We start from the raw sequence: 17,299 nt of genomic DNA, 5'->3' as shown, positions 1-17,299 counted from the left end.
TAAAATTTAATTATTAATCTGATTTTCAAACTCACTCCAGGCCTGAGCTATTTTATGCACTCTGATTTATAGTTTTCACTGCTTTGTCATGTTACCTTCATTTCTTATTGTCTGATCCCTTGGGACAAAACACTACATTACTTGTTCCCCAGATATGCGATTTTCAGAATTTTATTTCTTTGTTCCTCATCTTTCCCAACCTGATCAATTTACCAGTTTACAGCTTCCTGGGAAATTATACATTCCAATTTCTTTTCTAATGATCAGTGATAACTCAGTTGGACTTTCACTTGTAACTTTGTCTTTATTTACAGATTGCCAAATGACCTAGTAACAACCAGAATAGTCTTTTCTTCATTCTAGACTTGAAATATGTATTAGACGATTGAAGGAATCCCTACTATTTTCCTTTCATTTGTTTCTAAAAACGTTGGTCCAAAATCCACCTCCTGTGAGAGCACTCATAAATCTTCTAAATCAAGCCCTATACCATGAGCTACACATCTAGAGGCATTTTTTATCCAATTTCCTCAGAGATTCCTGGAGAATAACTATATTAACATTAAAGGGACTTTAGGGCCCTCTAGTGTTCCTAGATGGCTCTACAACTTTCAGTTGAAATTGCCTTGCCAAAATATACATAGGTTCTGGCACTGCTAGAGCAGGTCTGTCAAATCTTGGCACTGACAGTCAATCGGGACAGGACCAGGGTTTGGGTCTTCCTGAAGAAAACCAAAACTCTGGGAAACAGCCACCACTTTACACTGAACACTGAAGCAGCTACACAAACCTTGGTCTGACAATCAGTTCATCTCGGAGCCTGTCCTGGCAGTGAAGACACTGAGGAAGAAGGCATGCGTTATTGTATTTATTATACAATAACAAGGATCCTTTACAACATCAATTCCCCTTCATAAAATTCTGTAGGCGAAAGTGCATTCTAACCCATTGCCCATCTGTACATGGCAGTGAAGTATGGGGTCCATTTTCAGACCCGGATTACACTAAATTTGACAATCACCCAATAGAAGCCCTGCACACAGAGTTCTGTCAAAATAAAACATCAAACATCAAAGTGAAATCTGTTCAGTCAAGAATAAAGGAGCCTGAGGACTACAGTACATGGGTCAGCCAGGGTGTCATGGGGGCACAGTGATTAACATTCCTGCCTCACAGAAGTGGAGCCCTGGGTTTAATTCCAGAACAGGGGTGCTATCTGTGTGGAGTTTGTATGTTCTCCTCTTGTTCTCGTGGTTTTCCTCTGGGTGCTCTATAGTCCCTTTCACAGCCCAAAGACATACTGGTAGGTTAACCAGTTTCTGGGAAATGGGCCTTGGTGTGAGTGTGTGCGTGTTTGTGTCCGTGTGCCCTGTGATGGACTGGCATCCTGTCCAAGGTGTACCCTTCCTTGCGCCAATTGCTTGCTGGGATAGGCTCCCCCGTGAACCTTGGTTGGATGAAGTAAAATGGACGGACAGTGTTAAAGATTATACCTTTGTGTTGCAGGTACAGAACATATTATTTCATCAGTAATATTTGTCTCTCCCCCTTTGCTGCAATACTTTAACTCCACAGACATATTCCCTATCCTCACTGTACATCTGATCATGAGCCAACAGTCTGGTTCTGGGAAGTACTTGTGTAACCTGTTTGTGTGTTAGTTTCTTACTTCAGAATGAAGCCTTCTTCAAGCACCTCACTGAAAGCTTTACAGATTAACAATACTCTTGAAATCAACCTTCATCAATTACGCCAGGTACTAAATGCTTTCATAAAGCTTTAGTTTCTCATCTGATCAGGGATATCACAAGAACATTTCAGTCAGAAACTAAACTTCTGCAGCTGGAACATTTGTTTTTTCCAGGAGAGTAAAATTAATAATTGTAATACAAGGAAACAATCAAAGAATCTTAGACAATCTTCTGTACAAAGTTGTGTATGCCTGAAAGACTCAGCTAGGCGCCTGAGGCCCAAACATTGGACTCCTTCAAGTCACAGCTGGAAGAAATGTTTGATTTACTGAACTACTAAATGAGGAAGCTTTATGAAATATCCTCCTCTTTATTTGCAAACTTTGTGTTTGACCCCTCTTGAAATAACTTTAAGTGTTTGAATCCCACTGCCAGGAGTTTTTTTCCACCTCATATACTTATTCAATTCACCAGTTTGGTCATTAGGCATCTGTTCTTAAAGATCAGGAGCTCCTTTCAGCTGTTAATGACTTAAGCAGCAAATCTGTTCAAAAGAACTACGATTCTTGAGTGCTGAAGAGGTCTTTTAAGAAATTTTAAATGATCAATTACTTAACAGGTTACCAACTGATCACAATTATATTGTTGATTTACCGGAGACCTACAAAATCTGCTGTGTTTTTAGGACCAGGGTTGGGAACCCCTGATTTGTAAGATCAGTTTTATTGTGTCACTCCATGACCAGGTGGTCATGGACTAATTAATCTTAGTCGCTCTCTATGTTTTCTTATTATGTGTATCTCGGACTCTGCTAAGCCCATTGAACCAAGCTTTGCCCACTCAAATCAGTGGTAGATGGAATTGTTACAACAGCCACTACCAGGGCTCCAGCCTCTTCTCTTTCTGCAGGTATTATCAGCCCCTGCCCACGTACTGCATTCAGTAGGGATCCAGACACACTGAACAGTGTCTCAAGGAACGCAGTCTGGGACAATGCTTTTCTCTTCTTCAAATTTAACACCAGCTAATTAATTTCAAACTTGCACCCAGAATGAATGGTTGGAACAAACCCCACTGCCACGGGACCAGTTGAGGGCCATCTCTGATCCTGCCTGGTGCAGAAGCCCCGTGGGGTAGTGACCTGAGAGAGACCTCCTCTGGGTGTCCTGGTGTCCTGTGGTGCTAAAGGGTACAGAATTGGGCAAATGAGCCCCAGACCATTTCTGTGGAAAGGCAATTCCAGGCTTACAGGCGGGTCTGCTGGGATACCTCAGACTCAGACACCATTGCTCTCATCTATAGTTTTATTTCCATTCATAAAATGTTTACTTACAGTAGCTGCTTGTCCTTCAGTTTTCCACTGGATACTTTAAAAAGCCTGATGACTTCTTCAACGGATTTTTATAGTCCTATGAATGCCAAGTTTTTTCACAAAACAAATTTGTAAGAATCTTATTTGTTGATTCTTCTTCTTCCTTTAATCCAACACAGCCACTCTAGCTAGCACAGAAACTCTAAGACTTTCACATTAAATCATAACTTGATAAGATGGGTTCTAGACTTCTTAATAAAGAGGTTTCAACAGAACAGTGGGGACAAGGTTATCTGACAATTGCTACACTTCTACTAGGCTGTCTTGTACCCTTTGTTGTACACTAACACTTGTAAGCACAAACACACAGACAACACATGAAGTTTGCTGGTAACAGGCCTGGTTAGCTTATTAAAGAACCCAGAAAACCATCAAGGGCCCATTCTAAATTATTTTATTTAATGGTATTATTAGATCTCTTTGTTGTTAAATGTTTTGGAATAGAAAATAACTAATAATTTAATTTATGAAGAATGTGACACATTTCCAGTGTTCTATAATTAATGGTCAGACTGTAGAGGCTGTCAAGAAGCACAGTATAAGTACTGTACTTGAGAATGGTCACAGACAAAAAATCCTGAGATGGGACATACTGTATGTTGTTATATTATACCATTTATACCATTCTTAGGAAACTCAGCTACTTTAAGGTGGTCTGCTTCTACCTTTTCTACAAGTGTTCTAATATGCTGTATCATTTGTTGTTTTGCCAACATCAGTAATTGTAATAAGTTGGGAAAATTAGTGTAGATAAGCAGCAAAATCATTGGTGCAAATAAACCTAAATACTGTCTAGTCTTGTACTTAAGACTAAGAGCATTATGGAGTGTGTAGCACACTCCTTTGCTGTGAATTTAAACTATTTCCATTTGGGAGACACCTCTGTGCCCCCAGGTGTAATGGAAATAGATACAGGAAATTGTTCAGCCCCTCTGCTACAGTGTGTCATTTCCCAAACAATGTAAAATATAACTGCTGAAACACTGTTGTACTGAATTCTTGGTTGATGTTTGTTTTTGTTGTACTGTTGTGTTGGATTCTGAAATAAAACAAACTTCTTCCAAGGGATAATAATACTTGAATTGTACTTAAAAGGGAGTGTTTGGAGGGAGAGACAAGGAGCATCTTAAGAAAAAGCTTTGAACATGGTTAAAGTTGTGAGATTGTCTGTTTTTATTCATCAGGTACCACCTACCTTTACATTAGGATCGATGAACACTGAAAAAACTCAGTGACATAATGCCATTATTGGATAGGTTGGAAGTCAATATTCCAGCAGGACAATGAAACTAACTGTTCTCATCTGCCCCTGCCTGCATTCGATCACAGTCGCTTGTAGATTCAGAGTCACACGGTGCCACTCCCTGGACAATGTCTTTAGGCCACTGGATCAGCTGTAACTGATTTTTTTGCATGTTATTTCGTACCATACAAATGTTGACTATTTTAAAGCTTTCATATTTCATTGCAACCATGATTCAAAAATAGGACAGCAAAATAAAAGGACACAGGAAACAGAAATGTCTTAGCTAAGACAACAGATAAGTGTGCTGTGCTTCTCTATGAGCACATTATTATAACTTTATTGCAAAAATACAAGATCCATCTTCCATCGCAGCATTTACAAACTCTATTTGTAAACCATCTGAATAACCTTTACAGGGTCGACTTATCTCTCAATTCACATTTCAAAGGCTATTAATATCTGTACACACATTTATATACATATCTCAACAGTTGCAATAAATCATCTTTTTGGTTTACAGAACAAAAATAGACAAGCAGACAAATCCGTAACCTGCGTCTCTGCTGCGGATTCACTAGGGGGCAGTGTTGCACATTCATTCACTGGAAAGGCCAAGACTACAGTGAACAATAAATGTTAATAAAAAATAAAAAATGATCAAAATGCCTCTCATTTCACTAAAGTGGCAATCTTTGGTTAGTATTTGAATATGAAAATCTATTTTCATACAAGTCCCTTTGGAAGGAAGCTACTTTCTACTTTAGATACTTTAGATTACAACACTCCCACCCAGGGCAGCAGCTGCACAGTTCACTCTGGTCTACTTGGAGTATTTTGCAAGTGTAATCCCAGATCCCTTTACCCACAATCAATCCTCCCTGACTGGTAGAATTCCCCACTTTTTACTTGCAAATTTAGAGACTTTTCCAGTGGCCACCCAACATTAACAATACTCAATTTAGCTCTGTGCACAGGGGAAAAATAAAAAATGAGAGTATTTGAAAAATAGGTTTAAAGAAATGCTTGAAGCAGTCATTGCTCTCATTTGCAGAGATAGTTTACTTCCACAATGTGTTGTAACATGCATCTCAGCCACTCTGCTGTAAACGTCAATTGAAAAAAAAGGAAGATATCTTTACAATTTGTTAAAAAACACTGGCCTTCATTGTAACAACATCATTAAACATTTTAAGGCCACCAAAATCTGTAGTTTTAAGTTTCTCGGAACTAACTCAAAATCACCACTATTTTCTGTCAACACTCGCCCTTTACAAACAAGGCAAACTCTCCAAACTGTCAAGTTTAATCTTTCAGATCTACAAAGTTAAAATATAACTGTTATATAGAAGTGTCTCTTCTAGCAGGGTCCTGTCACAAGAACAGACATGCCAGTTAGTGATCAAAATATCACAAAACTGCCCCAGATCCTAAGGGCCTAATCTTTAGAATCTAGCTAAACATTTGGAAACACCTTAGATGTGTCCCTAGGTTAACAGTAAGTTACCCGACGTTCTCACAGGTGTCTCCATTCTGGAAAATACATATATTTCACTTGAATGGGCTTTCTGAGCAGTCCAGTTTGGCTTGCAATGCAATTTTAGTTCTATGTCTACTGAAATGTTTGTGTACAATTGCATTAAACAACAGTATACTGAGATCCACACTGAACACTGCACTGCAGCTACATGCCCAGGACAGGGCTGGGAGTTCTGTGGCTCACGGCGTTGAGCTGTATTTCCAGGAGCTGCAGCCCGCCCACTGGGCTGTGTGTGCGCTTGCGCAGATGTGCACGGCTGAAGTCTGCTCTTGGCAATGGCCAGGATTCAGAGCGGTTTGTCATGGTGCAAAATGTCCACTCTGAACTGTAAACCGCAGAGCGGGAAGAGGGAAGGAACCAGTTCCACTAGCCTAACAAATTCATGTATGTTACTCTCAACAGGAGTGCTCCAGGAACCAGCTGCAGAATCGGGAGCCCAGCCAGGACAGTTTGGGCATGTATCCCCACAACATCCAACCTACAACCCCAGAGGTGGTCACAGGTGGTCTTTACACCTCATCCCAACTTGTCCCTCCGTGATGAGTAGTATCATGCAAGCACGGACAACAAGGGGTCCATAATAACACTTCTTAAGTGCACTATGCTTCATCTGACTGCTAGTTTACTAATCTTGGGCCACAGCACTTTGGAAAAATATAAGATGTCAGTTGAAGTTTAACATTCAGGACTTGCAGCCTGTAACACTAGATGGAAGAGCACCGTTTGCTACAGGAAAAGCCCTCCTAGGAAAATTTAGAGTCACATATTTTCTGTACACAAGGAGCTGAATTCTATATGCCAGCTCTTGAATATCCTGAAACAAAAACAAGGAAAAAGTGTGTCTTTCACATCTCAATAGACTTCTCCTGTCCACAGCAAAGTGATGAATAATTACAATAATCAGTGACAGCAGAAACAAAAACCCAGGAAATATAGCATTAAAGGATGTAAGTCTTAGAAAACTGAATGCTAACTATAAATATTTTTACTTGAAATACCTGCTTAATACTCGAGCATGGCCAGCTAACTTGAAAAAAAGCTAAGTTACAGAAGATGTGAAATGTGCCCCAAATTCAACATACTGAAGCATGTAAAGCAATCAGACACCTCAACCTTAGTCTTCTCTCACTTTTTATGCTTCACCCCTTTTAGTCTCCATATTAACTTGTTTTCTGTCACAAATTCTCTCCCGCTCCTGCCTTGTCCCGCTTGTGTGATCAGGATCACACGCTGGAGCCCTGGGCACAAGATATCACCCCTGTCCCTTTCAGAAGTTAATGCCCGACCAGATATTGGCCTTGCACGCAGACTCCCTCACTAGGAAGGTTGACAAAGGACCTGCCTATCCTTGTAGCTTCCATCTGAAAATGCAAGACATACAATGAATTTTAACATCCAAATAGCAGGCATTAGAAATTTAGAAATAAATCTGGGAAAATCTACTGTAAATCATCACGTACAAACAGCCGGAAGAGCTGTTTTGTGAAACTGGGAATTTTCCATTGCGAAGTCTGGACTCAAACGCTTCAACCAAACACACTGAGGAGGGCTCACGGATCTGCGTGATACTCCAAACCTGCATAGCTGCGAAATAAAAACCAGAACAACTAAAACCAGTCCTGAACAACACTGACGTCCAGACTAGGATCTGCACATTATCACAATATAATATCCATATGATGTATTTGTCACTTTTAAAGAAAATGCATGATCCCTGTCCCTAATGCATTTCAATAACTCACACTAAAAACAAGATGATCAAAAGCAAAGAAAGCTTTAAAATGTGAAACATAAAAAATACTGGCCTATCTATTTCCTGTTATGGGTCTCCCATAGTACTGAACTGATCCCACAAGAGGGCAGTGCACTGGCATCAGTGCTGTCTGGACCAAACACACACCCTCCCATTTCTGGAGGACCTCCTTTCAGAACCTCACCACGCTCAGCGCCTGACACCTGAGCAACATGCCAAAAGAGCACAGCAATGACAGAGGGTGGCCTGGGTCAGCTGAGTGACCAAGGCTGTGGGCATCTCTCAGCTGGTGTGGCGGACACGGGCCATGTACACTCTGCAGGCCTGGCAGCAGCTATGAGGGGGCTCTGTAGGCCTCTGTTGGCACAAAGAGCAGGGCTGGGCAGAGCTCAGCACAGCCCTGGTATAAGGGGCAGGCTGGAAACCAGAGCCCACAGAAGGCTTCATAATGGGGGGGTTCAGTCTGATGTTGCTGTCCCTCCAGTCTTTCTCGGGGGGCATGTCCAGGCGGAGAGGCTGTGCGGTTGAAGCAGATACCGCTCGCTGGGTCGGGAGGGTCTGGTAACGGTGGGCAGGCTGGCGGTTGGCGTCATGAGGACTGGGCAGCGCAGGTCTCCTGCTGTAGGTATCTGGGGCTGTCCTGCCCTGCGTGGCACCAGGGCGACTGCTGCCAAGGGTGGCACAGCTGGTGTGTAGGTGTGCCCGGTGATCAGGAACGCGGGAGAAGCACGCAGCTCCGATGGGAACGTGCCGTGGTGCGTTACCTCTGGGCTGGGAAGCCATGGGGGTCGCCCCTGGCACTGGCCTGCGAGGCGCCCTGGGCAGGGTGCCATAACTTAGTGCAACACTGTGGTAGTTTTCACTGGGGAGAGCTTCACTCCGGTCAAGCACAGCCAAAAACTTCTCGACCTTCTGGTGATCTCCTGCAGGACAGAGGGCAAGAGGGCAAGCAGAGGTCACACATATCAAGGGTTAAGCTAGGAAGCCAAAAAAACAAACCAACAAAACAATAATCTAGAAAAAAAACAATGGCACCTAAATATATGCTAGTCGTGGTGTATGAAGTCTAATGCCATTCAATTTTCCCACATGATTTCCCAGTACTTTGGTTAATTCTGCAACCTGGGTGTGTACTGTTTTGGTTACTGTCTTGCATTGCATTATCTTACAAACTAACTGCTTTTGTTGTCTGTTATATTTTTTATACTATACTCACTGCTTGTTCTGAATTGAAGTTGCCTTGAATAAAAGTGTCAGCTAAATGGTGGTGAAATTTATAAAGATCATGAAACAATTATTTATGGAATATGGATTGTTTACATTCAATTACATTTCATACCTTTTTTGGTTTGTACTGATTAGCACTGCCCAAAGGCTGTGTGATTCTCAGCAAAACAGGGGGAAAAAAAATTCTAGGCAACACTGGAATTAGAATAATGAATGTGGCTCACTGCTATTTCAATAAACCAGTTTTTAATTTCAACACACATAAAAACAGAATTAGCTTAAAAGAGCAGCCCTGGCACACTGATAACAGAGCTGCAACACAACACCAAGCACAAAACTGTGCAGACACAAACAGTTCTAGGTTTGACACATCAGCTTTGTGCATCATGCAGGGCTTACTGCAGGTGACTGGGAACAACTGGACTCTCACACTATTTTGCAGAGGAATGCAAATTTCAGTGTGCATTGTATTCTGAACTGCAAGCACTTGTTTCCTGGCCTCCTTCCTGCAGTATGGTGACAGCAGACAGATGGCGCTACAAGCCCCGAGTCATGATTACCTGGCAGTCTCCGAGCAGGGCCCGCCACGCTGGGCCGCAGTGGCTGCTGGGATAGGTGCGGTGGTGCGACAGGGTGGTGGTGGTGTTGGGGGTGGTGGTATTTTTGGGGGTCAGAGGGAAACACAGGAGGATAGTGGGAGGAGGTGAAGTGGGGGGAGGTGTTAGCGTGACGCGGGACTCTGGTGTCCACATGCTTTGTCCTGCTGACCGAGGGCTCCTTTCAAACAAAAACAGACATGAGAAACCCGGGTGATGAGAACATGCGACACACATGTGACCACACGTGCGGTGGGGCACGAGACCGGGGCAAACAGTCAAAACAAGGTGTCACGCCTCCCTCTGCAAAACAGCACTTAAGAAACACAAACAGAGGGATGGGATGCTGAAATGAAAGCCCGAGTCAGGCAGTCTGCTGTGGGACTGCTCTTGTGACTCAGTCCTCAGTTATCTCACGCCATGCGGGGCTGAAGTGTGCCTGGCAAGAACTTCTGCATAGCCACTGAGAAAATGTGGGAAACTTTCAAATGTTTGCAAGCACCTGGGTGAGCTCACATCTTTCAGCAACAATTTCATTAACAGGCAAGGTTAATTTGATCTAACAGCAAAAACAACAGTAAAATCCTTTTGTAGGTAATTAAGTGCAAAATGTTCTCCCTAAAAATACTCCTTCTTCTTAGCTATGCCAGATTATTCTCTTTTTCCATATATCACTGTTATTCTCCCAGATTGAAGACATTTTGTTTGGTTACTTATTTTGAGTAGGTGACTAAATTTTCACAGAAATCAGAGATTTCAATCCTTCACTTTTTAGCCATATTTCAGTAGAACCGCCTGGTGTGGCCAACACTGATGGCCAGAAGCCACACATGGCCATGAATGCAGCGCTTAAATCAGACTTGCTGAAGTATGCAATACTTCCATGACTAAGCCAGAGTGTTTTCCTTTACTATGCTCATGGAAATGAAAGGTAGAAGCAGATGTTTCAGGAAAATCAATCCAGCAACTGCGGTATCAAATCTCAAGAGACCTGAGAATGGCTAATACATACCATGGACACCAGATGGCAGTACAGACTACATGAAAAGTGAAAGCTAACAATATGGAGGTGATGTAATGATGACATGAATGGCAATACAGATACATGGCCATGTACAGATTCTTCAGCTCAAGGGTGAGTAAGACAAGGGGAATAAACGTCTATCTGGTCTGTCTGCAGTTGTTTAAGTCTCTGTGAACCTGTGTAGTGTAAGTACTGGAATACTATATCCGATGAATACCTATTTTACAGGCGTCTACATAGATAGAGATACTAGAATTGTGGCTGTAATAGGCTAGAATAGGCTGTAATCTAATTTGTTGTTTAAGATAATCTTAATTTCTTCTTAACAGGGTAAATGACAGTTCCATAGGTGTAGAAGCTGGATATTTGGTTCCTCAAGCCATATTTAATATTAAGCCAGCAGCCATATCACCCTGCAACTCACAACTGGCAACCCACTGAACCTAAGCAGGAGTGAGCCTGGTCAGTACCTGGGAAAAACTAAGGTTGCTGCTGGATGCGGTGTTAGTGGAGCCAGCAGGGGGTGCTCACCCAGCACTCCTAATGCCCCAGTATAGTGACTGGGACACTATACTGTAAACAGGCACTGTCCTTCGGATGAGACTTAAAACTGAGGTCCTAACTCTCTGTGGTCATTAAAAATCCCAATTCGTTTCTAGAAAAGACTAGGGGTGTAACCCTGGCATCCTGGCCAAATTTCCCATTGGCCCTTACCAATCATGGCCTCCTAATAATCCCCATCTATGAATTGGCTTCATTACTCTGCTCTCCTCTCCACTGATAGCTGATGTGTGGTGAGTGTTCTGGCGCACTATGGCTGCGTCACATCATCCAGGTGGGGCTGCACATTGGTGGTGGTGTAGGGGAGTCCCCATTACCTGTAAAGCACTTTGGGTGGAGTGTCCAGAAAAGCGCTATATCAATGTAAGCAATTATTATTATTATTATTATTAATATGGTTAACAAACTATTGATCCAAGTACTGACACCCTGTAATCTGAAAAATATACAGTATTTTTCAGATTACAGGGTGTTAGTACTTGGATCAATATGTGTCTGGTATATAGTTTAGAAATACATCAGTTATATTTGGGTTAAAGTACCTATCCTCACACCTATGTAGGCGTTGAAAATAAACTTTCCTTGACTCTTCCCTATTGTTTCTCCAAAAGGGCTAGCTGGTCTATCTAGTAACCAATGTGAAGAGCTGACTGACAGGAGGTTTCTGGTTCAAATCCCAGCTCTGTTCCCGTCCCACTGTGTGTCACCCAGAGGAAGTTACTTAAGCCCACTGATCTCTGTCCCTCGGATGGGATGTCAAACTCAACACAGTCAATAAATCAGCAGCTATTCACACACAAAATTTCACTCATCATATTCATTTAAAGGGGAACTGCAACTCTATTTCCGCATTTCGGAGTTAGAAAGAACCAGCATTGATGAGTGCATTTGAAACTGCAATAAAATTAAAATATACACAGTAACTTGTAAAATTTTATACTATATCACAAAATAAATTACATTTCCAGGTATGCGCAGCACAATATTCTGCGATTCAGAACAAGGCAACAAAACGCCCGGTGGCATGTGTGGCCCTATGACAATGTAAACGAGCAGACTTGTGAATGATTTCAAGACAGTTTTTCCGACAAATACTACTTATTCATTCTCTGCATGGAGATCACGTTGGAACGCTTCTGTGGTGAAATTTCTGCTGCACAACCTGTAAGTATTCACTCGTACATCATACTACATTAATCACTATGAAGTCTAATGAACAGGAAGGGGTCACATCACATCGCAATTTGTGGGAACCCATGTTTGCAACAACATGGCGACTTACAGTTCAGGATTTTTAGTCACTGAATTCATTTCGTTACTGAGATTTAATCGGCAGTCTGAGAAATTGGGACTGCAGTTCCCCTTTAAAGCAACTGCTAAATTAGTGACTTAACTGTTGTTTACTTGTAATATTGTACTGCCTTGTCTTCACTACTCATCATGATCCCTTGTTTCACTTTTGTTTTCCGTGTTTCTAATTGGAGCACTAAGATGTCTACTGCACATAAGATTTCACCAGCTGTATCTGTACATTTTCCTTCTTTAAACTAGATTCAGTTTTATGTACACATGCACCACCAACATAATCAGAATGGCTGAACTGTACAGGATGTTAGTATGTACAGCATTCAAAGTCCTAATTTTCTTGCTCTTTCAAATTCCCTTTATTTTAAAAGTTTCTGGCTACAGCACAGAACTAGCTAATTATCCAAAACACTAGTTTCTGAAAATTCCTGATTCAGCAAAACTGTTTCAGAAAATGGGGAACTAGCTGTTTTTTATAGCCCTGTGAAAACCTGCATCCTCTCTGGGTCTCCTTGAGGAGTGAGGTGTTCGTTCGGCTGTGTGTGTGGGGGTGTGCACGGCACTCACAAAGCTGTGGGAGGTGGCGATGTGATCGGGGCGCCCTCCGATGACGGTGCCACTGAGACTGCGGGCGACACGGCGCAGGTTCTCCACGCTGTAGGTCTCGTCATCGCCCTGCGGCAGCCCACTGGGCTGTAGAGGTGCCGGCTGAGGAGAGACACCTGGCATTCAGACAGCTGACCCTGACATCTGCAGCTTGTTCAAATACTAGCAGCCTCTAGGGCTTTTCAGTGTTCAGATACCTGCACCCGCTAGCACCATTAAGAAACCTGCACCCACTGGCACCGTTCAGTGTTCAGATACCGGCAACTGCTAGTGCCGTTCAGTGTTCACATACAGTACTGGCAGCCGTTAGCGCCGTTCAGTGTTCAGACACTGGCAGCCATTAGCGCCGTTCAGTGTTCAGACACTGGCAGCCATTAGCGCCGTTCAGTGTTCAGACACTGGCAGCCATTAGCGCCGTTCAGTGTTCAGACACTGGCAGCCATTAGCGCCGTTCAGTGTTCAGATAACGGCAGCCGCTAGTACCATTCAGAAACCTGCACCCACTGGCACCGTTTAGTGTTCAGATACCGGCAGCTGCTAGTGCCGTTCAATGTTTAGATACCGGCAGCTTCTTGCACCGTTCAGTGTTTAGATACCGGCAGCTTCTCGCACCGTTCAGTGTTCAGATGCTGAAGGCCGCTAGCGGTGTTTAGACACCCGGACCAGCTAACACTGATCAGGGTCTGACATACTGTACGTGCTCATGCAGAAGGACCATCCACAGACCACAGGTGAACCCGTGTGGTCAGAATACTGGATAAATAATGGCCCCAAATGGCGAGTGAACATTTTGACAAGGCTTTGCAAAAGAGCGTGATATTACCATAGAATAATAGAATATTATTACAACAATAATAGAAATGCTTACAACAAATAATAATTAAAAACCCAATACATTTTCTGCACAAGTAGCTAACTGTTTCAGATCTGTTACTGAATGTCTGCATTAGTCCATTCAGATGTTGTCCTTGTCAATAACAGACATCTTTCTCAAAGCTGCCAACTCATGAATCCTGTGTCATTCTATCACAATATCTCCCTCCAATTTCCTCTTCCTCCATCATCCATCACAATCTCTCCACTCATTATTTTAATCTCTCTCGTGTGCTTACTGGAAAGACTGATTCACTGCTCAGTAAAGTGAGATGACAGCCACCGTACTGATGACCTCGGCTGCTTTGTCAAATTCTCAAGAACACCTGTGGAAACCGGGCATCTGTTATTTCTGCCTGCCTAACCTGTAGAGAGAGAAACCACACACCTCTCCTGCAATTACATCACATACCTGCCAATCAATAAGAGCCTTTACATACAGCCTTTTTCACCTTAACCTTGCACCAACATCTTTTTATGCCTTTCAGTCCTACTGTATATAGAAGTGCAGTACTTGCCCCTCAGAATACAAGCCAGTTCTGCCCTTTATCTTGTGCATGTTGTGTTTTAATGCAATATGCATTACGTTAGCTCATAATGATGTACTGTTGCTCTCTCAGCAACAGCTAAACACATCAAACCAAGGTTGGCATGGTTATAGACTCTGGCCCTTGTGACCAACTCCAACGATAAGGAGTGCTTACATTTTCACCCATTTCACTTTCTGGGGTCTAAGAAACCACTATCTGTAAAGAGAATGCTGCTTCATGCCTGGTCTCTTCCATGGGGTGGGGGCTGCAGCTGAGGACTGGTGTTTTAGAATCACACCTGCTTTCCCACAACCGGGCCCCTCAAAGTTTGTCATCGGCAGTGAAACTCCTAAGGAGCTTTAAAGTATTCGCAAGCAGCCTTCTTTCTTCATTTTCATATGCATAAGCAGCCATCGAAAAAGTCAGGTGGTTTGCACAAAATACAAAATATGACGAGGATCAAGAACTCAATTTTGAGAAATAACCTCACAATGACACATGACCAAGACTGCTTGCTTCTGCAAGATCTCAGAGATGAAAATCAATGAACAAGGCTATGTAGAGTTGCAAGAAGTCAGAGCTCAGTTCAGTAAAGGATTGAAATGAGTTTTAATTTATGAAAAGGGCCAATTTCCAGAGTGTACACAACAAATACACACATAATGTAACTTCCTGAAATGCTCTGCACCCATACATACATAGTAGAAAGGTTACTTCTGACCATCCCTGCCTTCCAGTTCTCTGAAACATCACACATAACACATGTCTGTCTCCCCAAAAAGAGCGAATTCAAAATGAACCCTTTCACACACACAGGTCACATTCTACAGCTACAACTGTCTCTGATATCCAGCACATCATTAGCATCCTGTGGACATGCCTCTATACCATATGCGCAACTTGCTGTGAGCAGGGTGCTGGTGCAGCCAGGTGCTGGACTGGAGGGTGTGGGCAGGGAGGGGGCTGTTACAGCCTGGTGCTTACCTCATGGATGTGGACAGGAGAGCTGGTACAGCCAGGTGCTCGGTAAGCGTTCCTCTCAATCTCGGCTGTTGGCGTCTTGGAGCGTCCAGGCAGCACTGCCCCAGAGAACAGCTTGCGCACAGCTGGTGTCGCTGCAGGACACATAGTACAGAGCAAAGTGCCAAGATAAGGGGACCAAACCTGCTGTCTCATTGGTTTTAAGCCTGCAGAATCAGTCACATGTAATAGTCTTTTCTTTCAGGAACTGGTTATAAATGACAAATATCTGCACTCAATTAATAAGCATGCAAATAATCATTAGAATGGTTCATTTTCTACTAGGCTGACACTGTCACAGATAAGTAGTAAGAGGTTTAGATATCAGTTTACAGGCATTAAACAGTTTATTTGTCTCTCTGGTTAATAACAAGGCCAGTGGTGGCTTAGCTGCGTTACCGTTCAGAAGCCTTGAGCTCACCTGCACCTGGTTTGCTGTAGGCCTGTGGGCTGGAGTTCTGCCAGGGCCTGGGAGTGCTGGGAGCCTGCAGACTCGCCTGGTAGAGGGAGTCCAGCTCCGAGAGCTCCTCACTGGGGGAGCCGCATGCGTCCCTCTGGGTGTGGTCTGTGGGTGGGGAAGGCTGGGAGCTGTAATAGCGCGTGACATTCTCAGCCCAGCGCTCCACCGGTATTGGAGGGCCTAGCACTGCCGGCTCTCGTGGAGACGAGGGGCAACCTGGTTTGCCTGTGGCGAGGTAGCTGTGAGGGTGGGGATCGGGACCTCTAAAGGAAGCTGCTTCGATTCCATCAGGTCTGTCCAGGCTCCAGGAAGACCAGTTCTGGGGAGCAGGGGGTGGCGCAAGCCCAGGGTTGGAGGGAGTTAGGACAGGAGAGCCATCTTGAATATGGGCTGCGAGCAGCTGTCGGGTCGGAGATCTGGGATAGCCCGTGAAGAGCTCCTTGTGGCTTTGTCCCCGCTCCTGTAAGCTGAGCTCAGCAGATGGAGATGTCCAGGAGTCGGCAGCAGACCAGCTGGGAGGGGAGGGAGACAACGTGTGGGGTACTGGTGCGGCACATGTCCCAGACACGCCTTGGTGAGATGGGAGTGCCAGGCCACGGCTCTCCCCTTCGCCGGCAGGCTGTTCCCTGCTGTCCAGGGGCAGCGTGGGTAAGGAAACAGCATTGTATTTGTGTATTGGCCTTACTCGCAAGCCAGGCTTGCTCTGAGTGACACTGGAGAACTCCGCGCTGTCCCAGCGTTTCGGGGGGCTCTCCTGCTCCCCTTCCCCCTTCTTCTCCCATCCTCCTGGGCTGGAAGGAGGCGGAAGCCACTCAGAGCTGTCCCCCAGAGATCCTGGAGCATGGGCCTGCCCCGCAGGGAGGGGGAGGAAGGGAGACGAGTGTTTTGAGGGTTCAGGGTGCAGGTTCCGAGTAGTGGGAAGGGGCAATGCATGGAGAGGAGAGGGCGGGCAAATAGCGGCATCCTGGTCTGCTTCCTGGTCCTCTTCCTGAGTGGCCATCAGCAGTATTTGGAGCGGGACAGGCTGTTCACTGGGACAGAGAGACAAAAGGACACTCAGTGACCTACAAGGATCAACGTTAGCAAACAGAAACACTGCATTCACCTAATACATCCCAATCTGGTCTCCAGTGCAATACTGCCCACTTAGGTTCTTACCACTTGGTTTCTTATGAAAAGCTTTTAAACCAGTTTAAGGCACATTATATTTTAAATATAATTCATATTAAATATGTCCCTTATTATTCATTCAATTATTATTAGGATGCGCCACAACACTCCAATCAAACTCCATACAGGTAGAAACAGACTCTCTGCACCAGAGACCTCAACTGCAGAGCCTGTGACGACAGGGCCTACTGATTATAGTTCCCCACATTTGGAGAGATTTTTAACACTCATTAACTTCCACTCAGCTGAATAACACCGTATCCTGCAGAACTTAGCTGCCTTCTCACAAGTAAGCAAGGAGCTTGATCAATCAATGAAAACTGCTCGT

The 17,299-nt window shown here is 44.0% G+C and overlaps 1 protein-coding gene across 19 annotated transcripts in view; it reads right to left on the bottom strand.

Moving 5' to 3' along the window:
- Positions 1-4,605: 4,605 nt before the first annotated feature.
- Positions 4,606-17,299, bottom strand: part of usp54a (ubiquitin specific peptidase 54a) — a 99,631-nt gene continuing 86,937 nt past the window's right edge. For 16 of the 19 annotated variants that reach the window (XM_069189292.1, XM_015347776.2, XM_015347778.2 and 13 more), the window contains 5 exons: positions 15,763-16,832; positions 15,306-15,436; positions 12,880-13,020; positions 9,387-9,603; positions 4,606-8,522 (listed from right to left, as the gene is read on the bottom strand). In XM_069189292.1, the coding sequence (XP_069045393.1) occupies positions 7,882-8,522; positions 9,387-9,603; positions 12,880-13,020; positions 15,306-15,436; positions 15,763-16,832 (2,200 nt within the window). In that variant the 3' untranslated portion in view covers positions 4,606-7,881. Of the gene's footprint in view, positions 8,523-9,386; positions 9,604-12,879; positions 13,021-14,012; positions 14,118-15,305; positions 15,437-15,762; positions 16,833-17,299 lie in introns of those variants that run through there. The other 3 variants (XR_001478449.2, XM_015347783.2, XM_069189293.1) reach the window with 3 other exon arrangements.

Source organism: Lepisosteus oculatus, chromosome 4 (assembly GCF_040954835.1).
Source record: "Lepisosteus oculatus isolate fLepOcu1 chromosome 4, fLepOcu1.hap2, whole genome shotgun sequence".
NCBI lineage: Eukaryota > Metazoa > Chordata > Actinopteri > Semionotiformes > Lepisosteidae > Lepisosteus > Lepisosteus oculatus.
The sequence above is the reverse complement of the archived record's forward strand: the minus strand, read 5'-3'. Positions and strand labels throughout refer to the sequence as shown.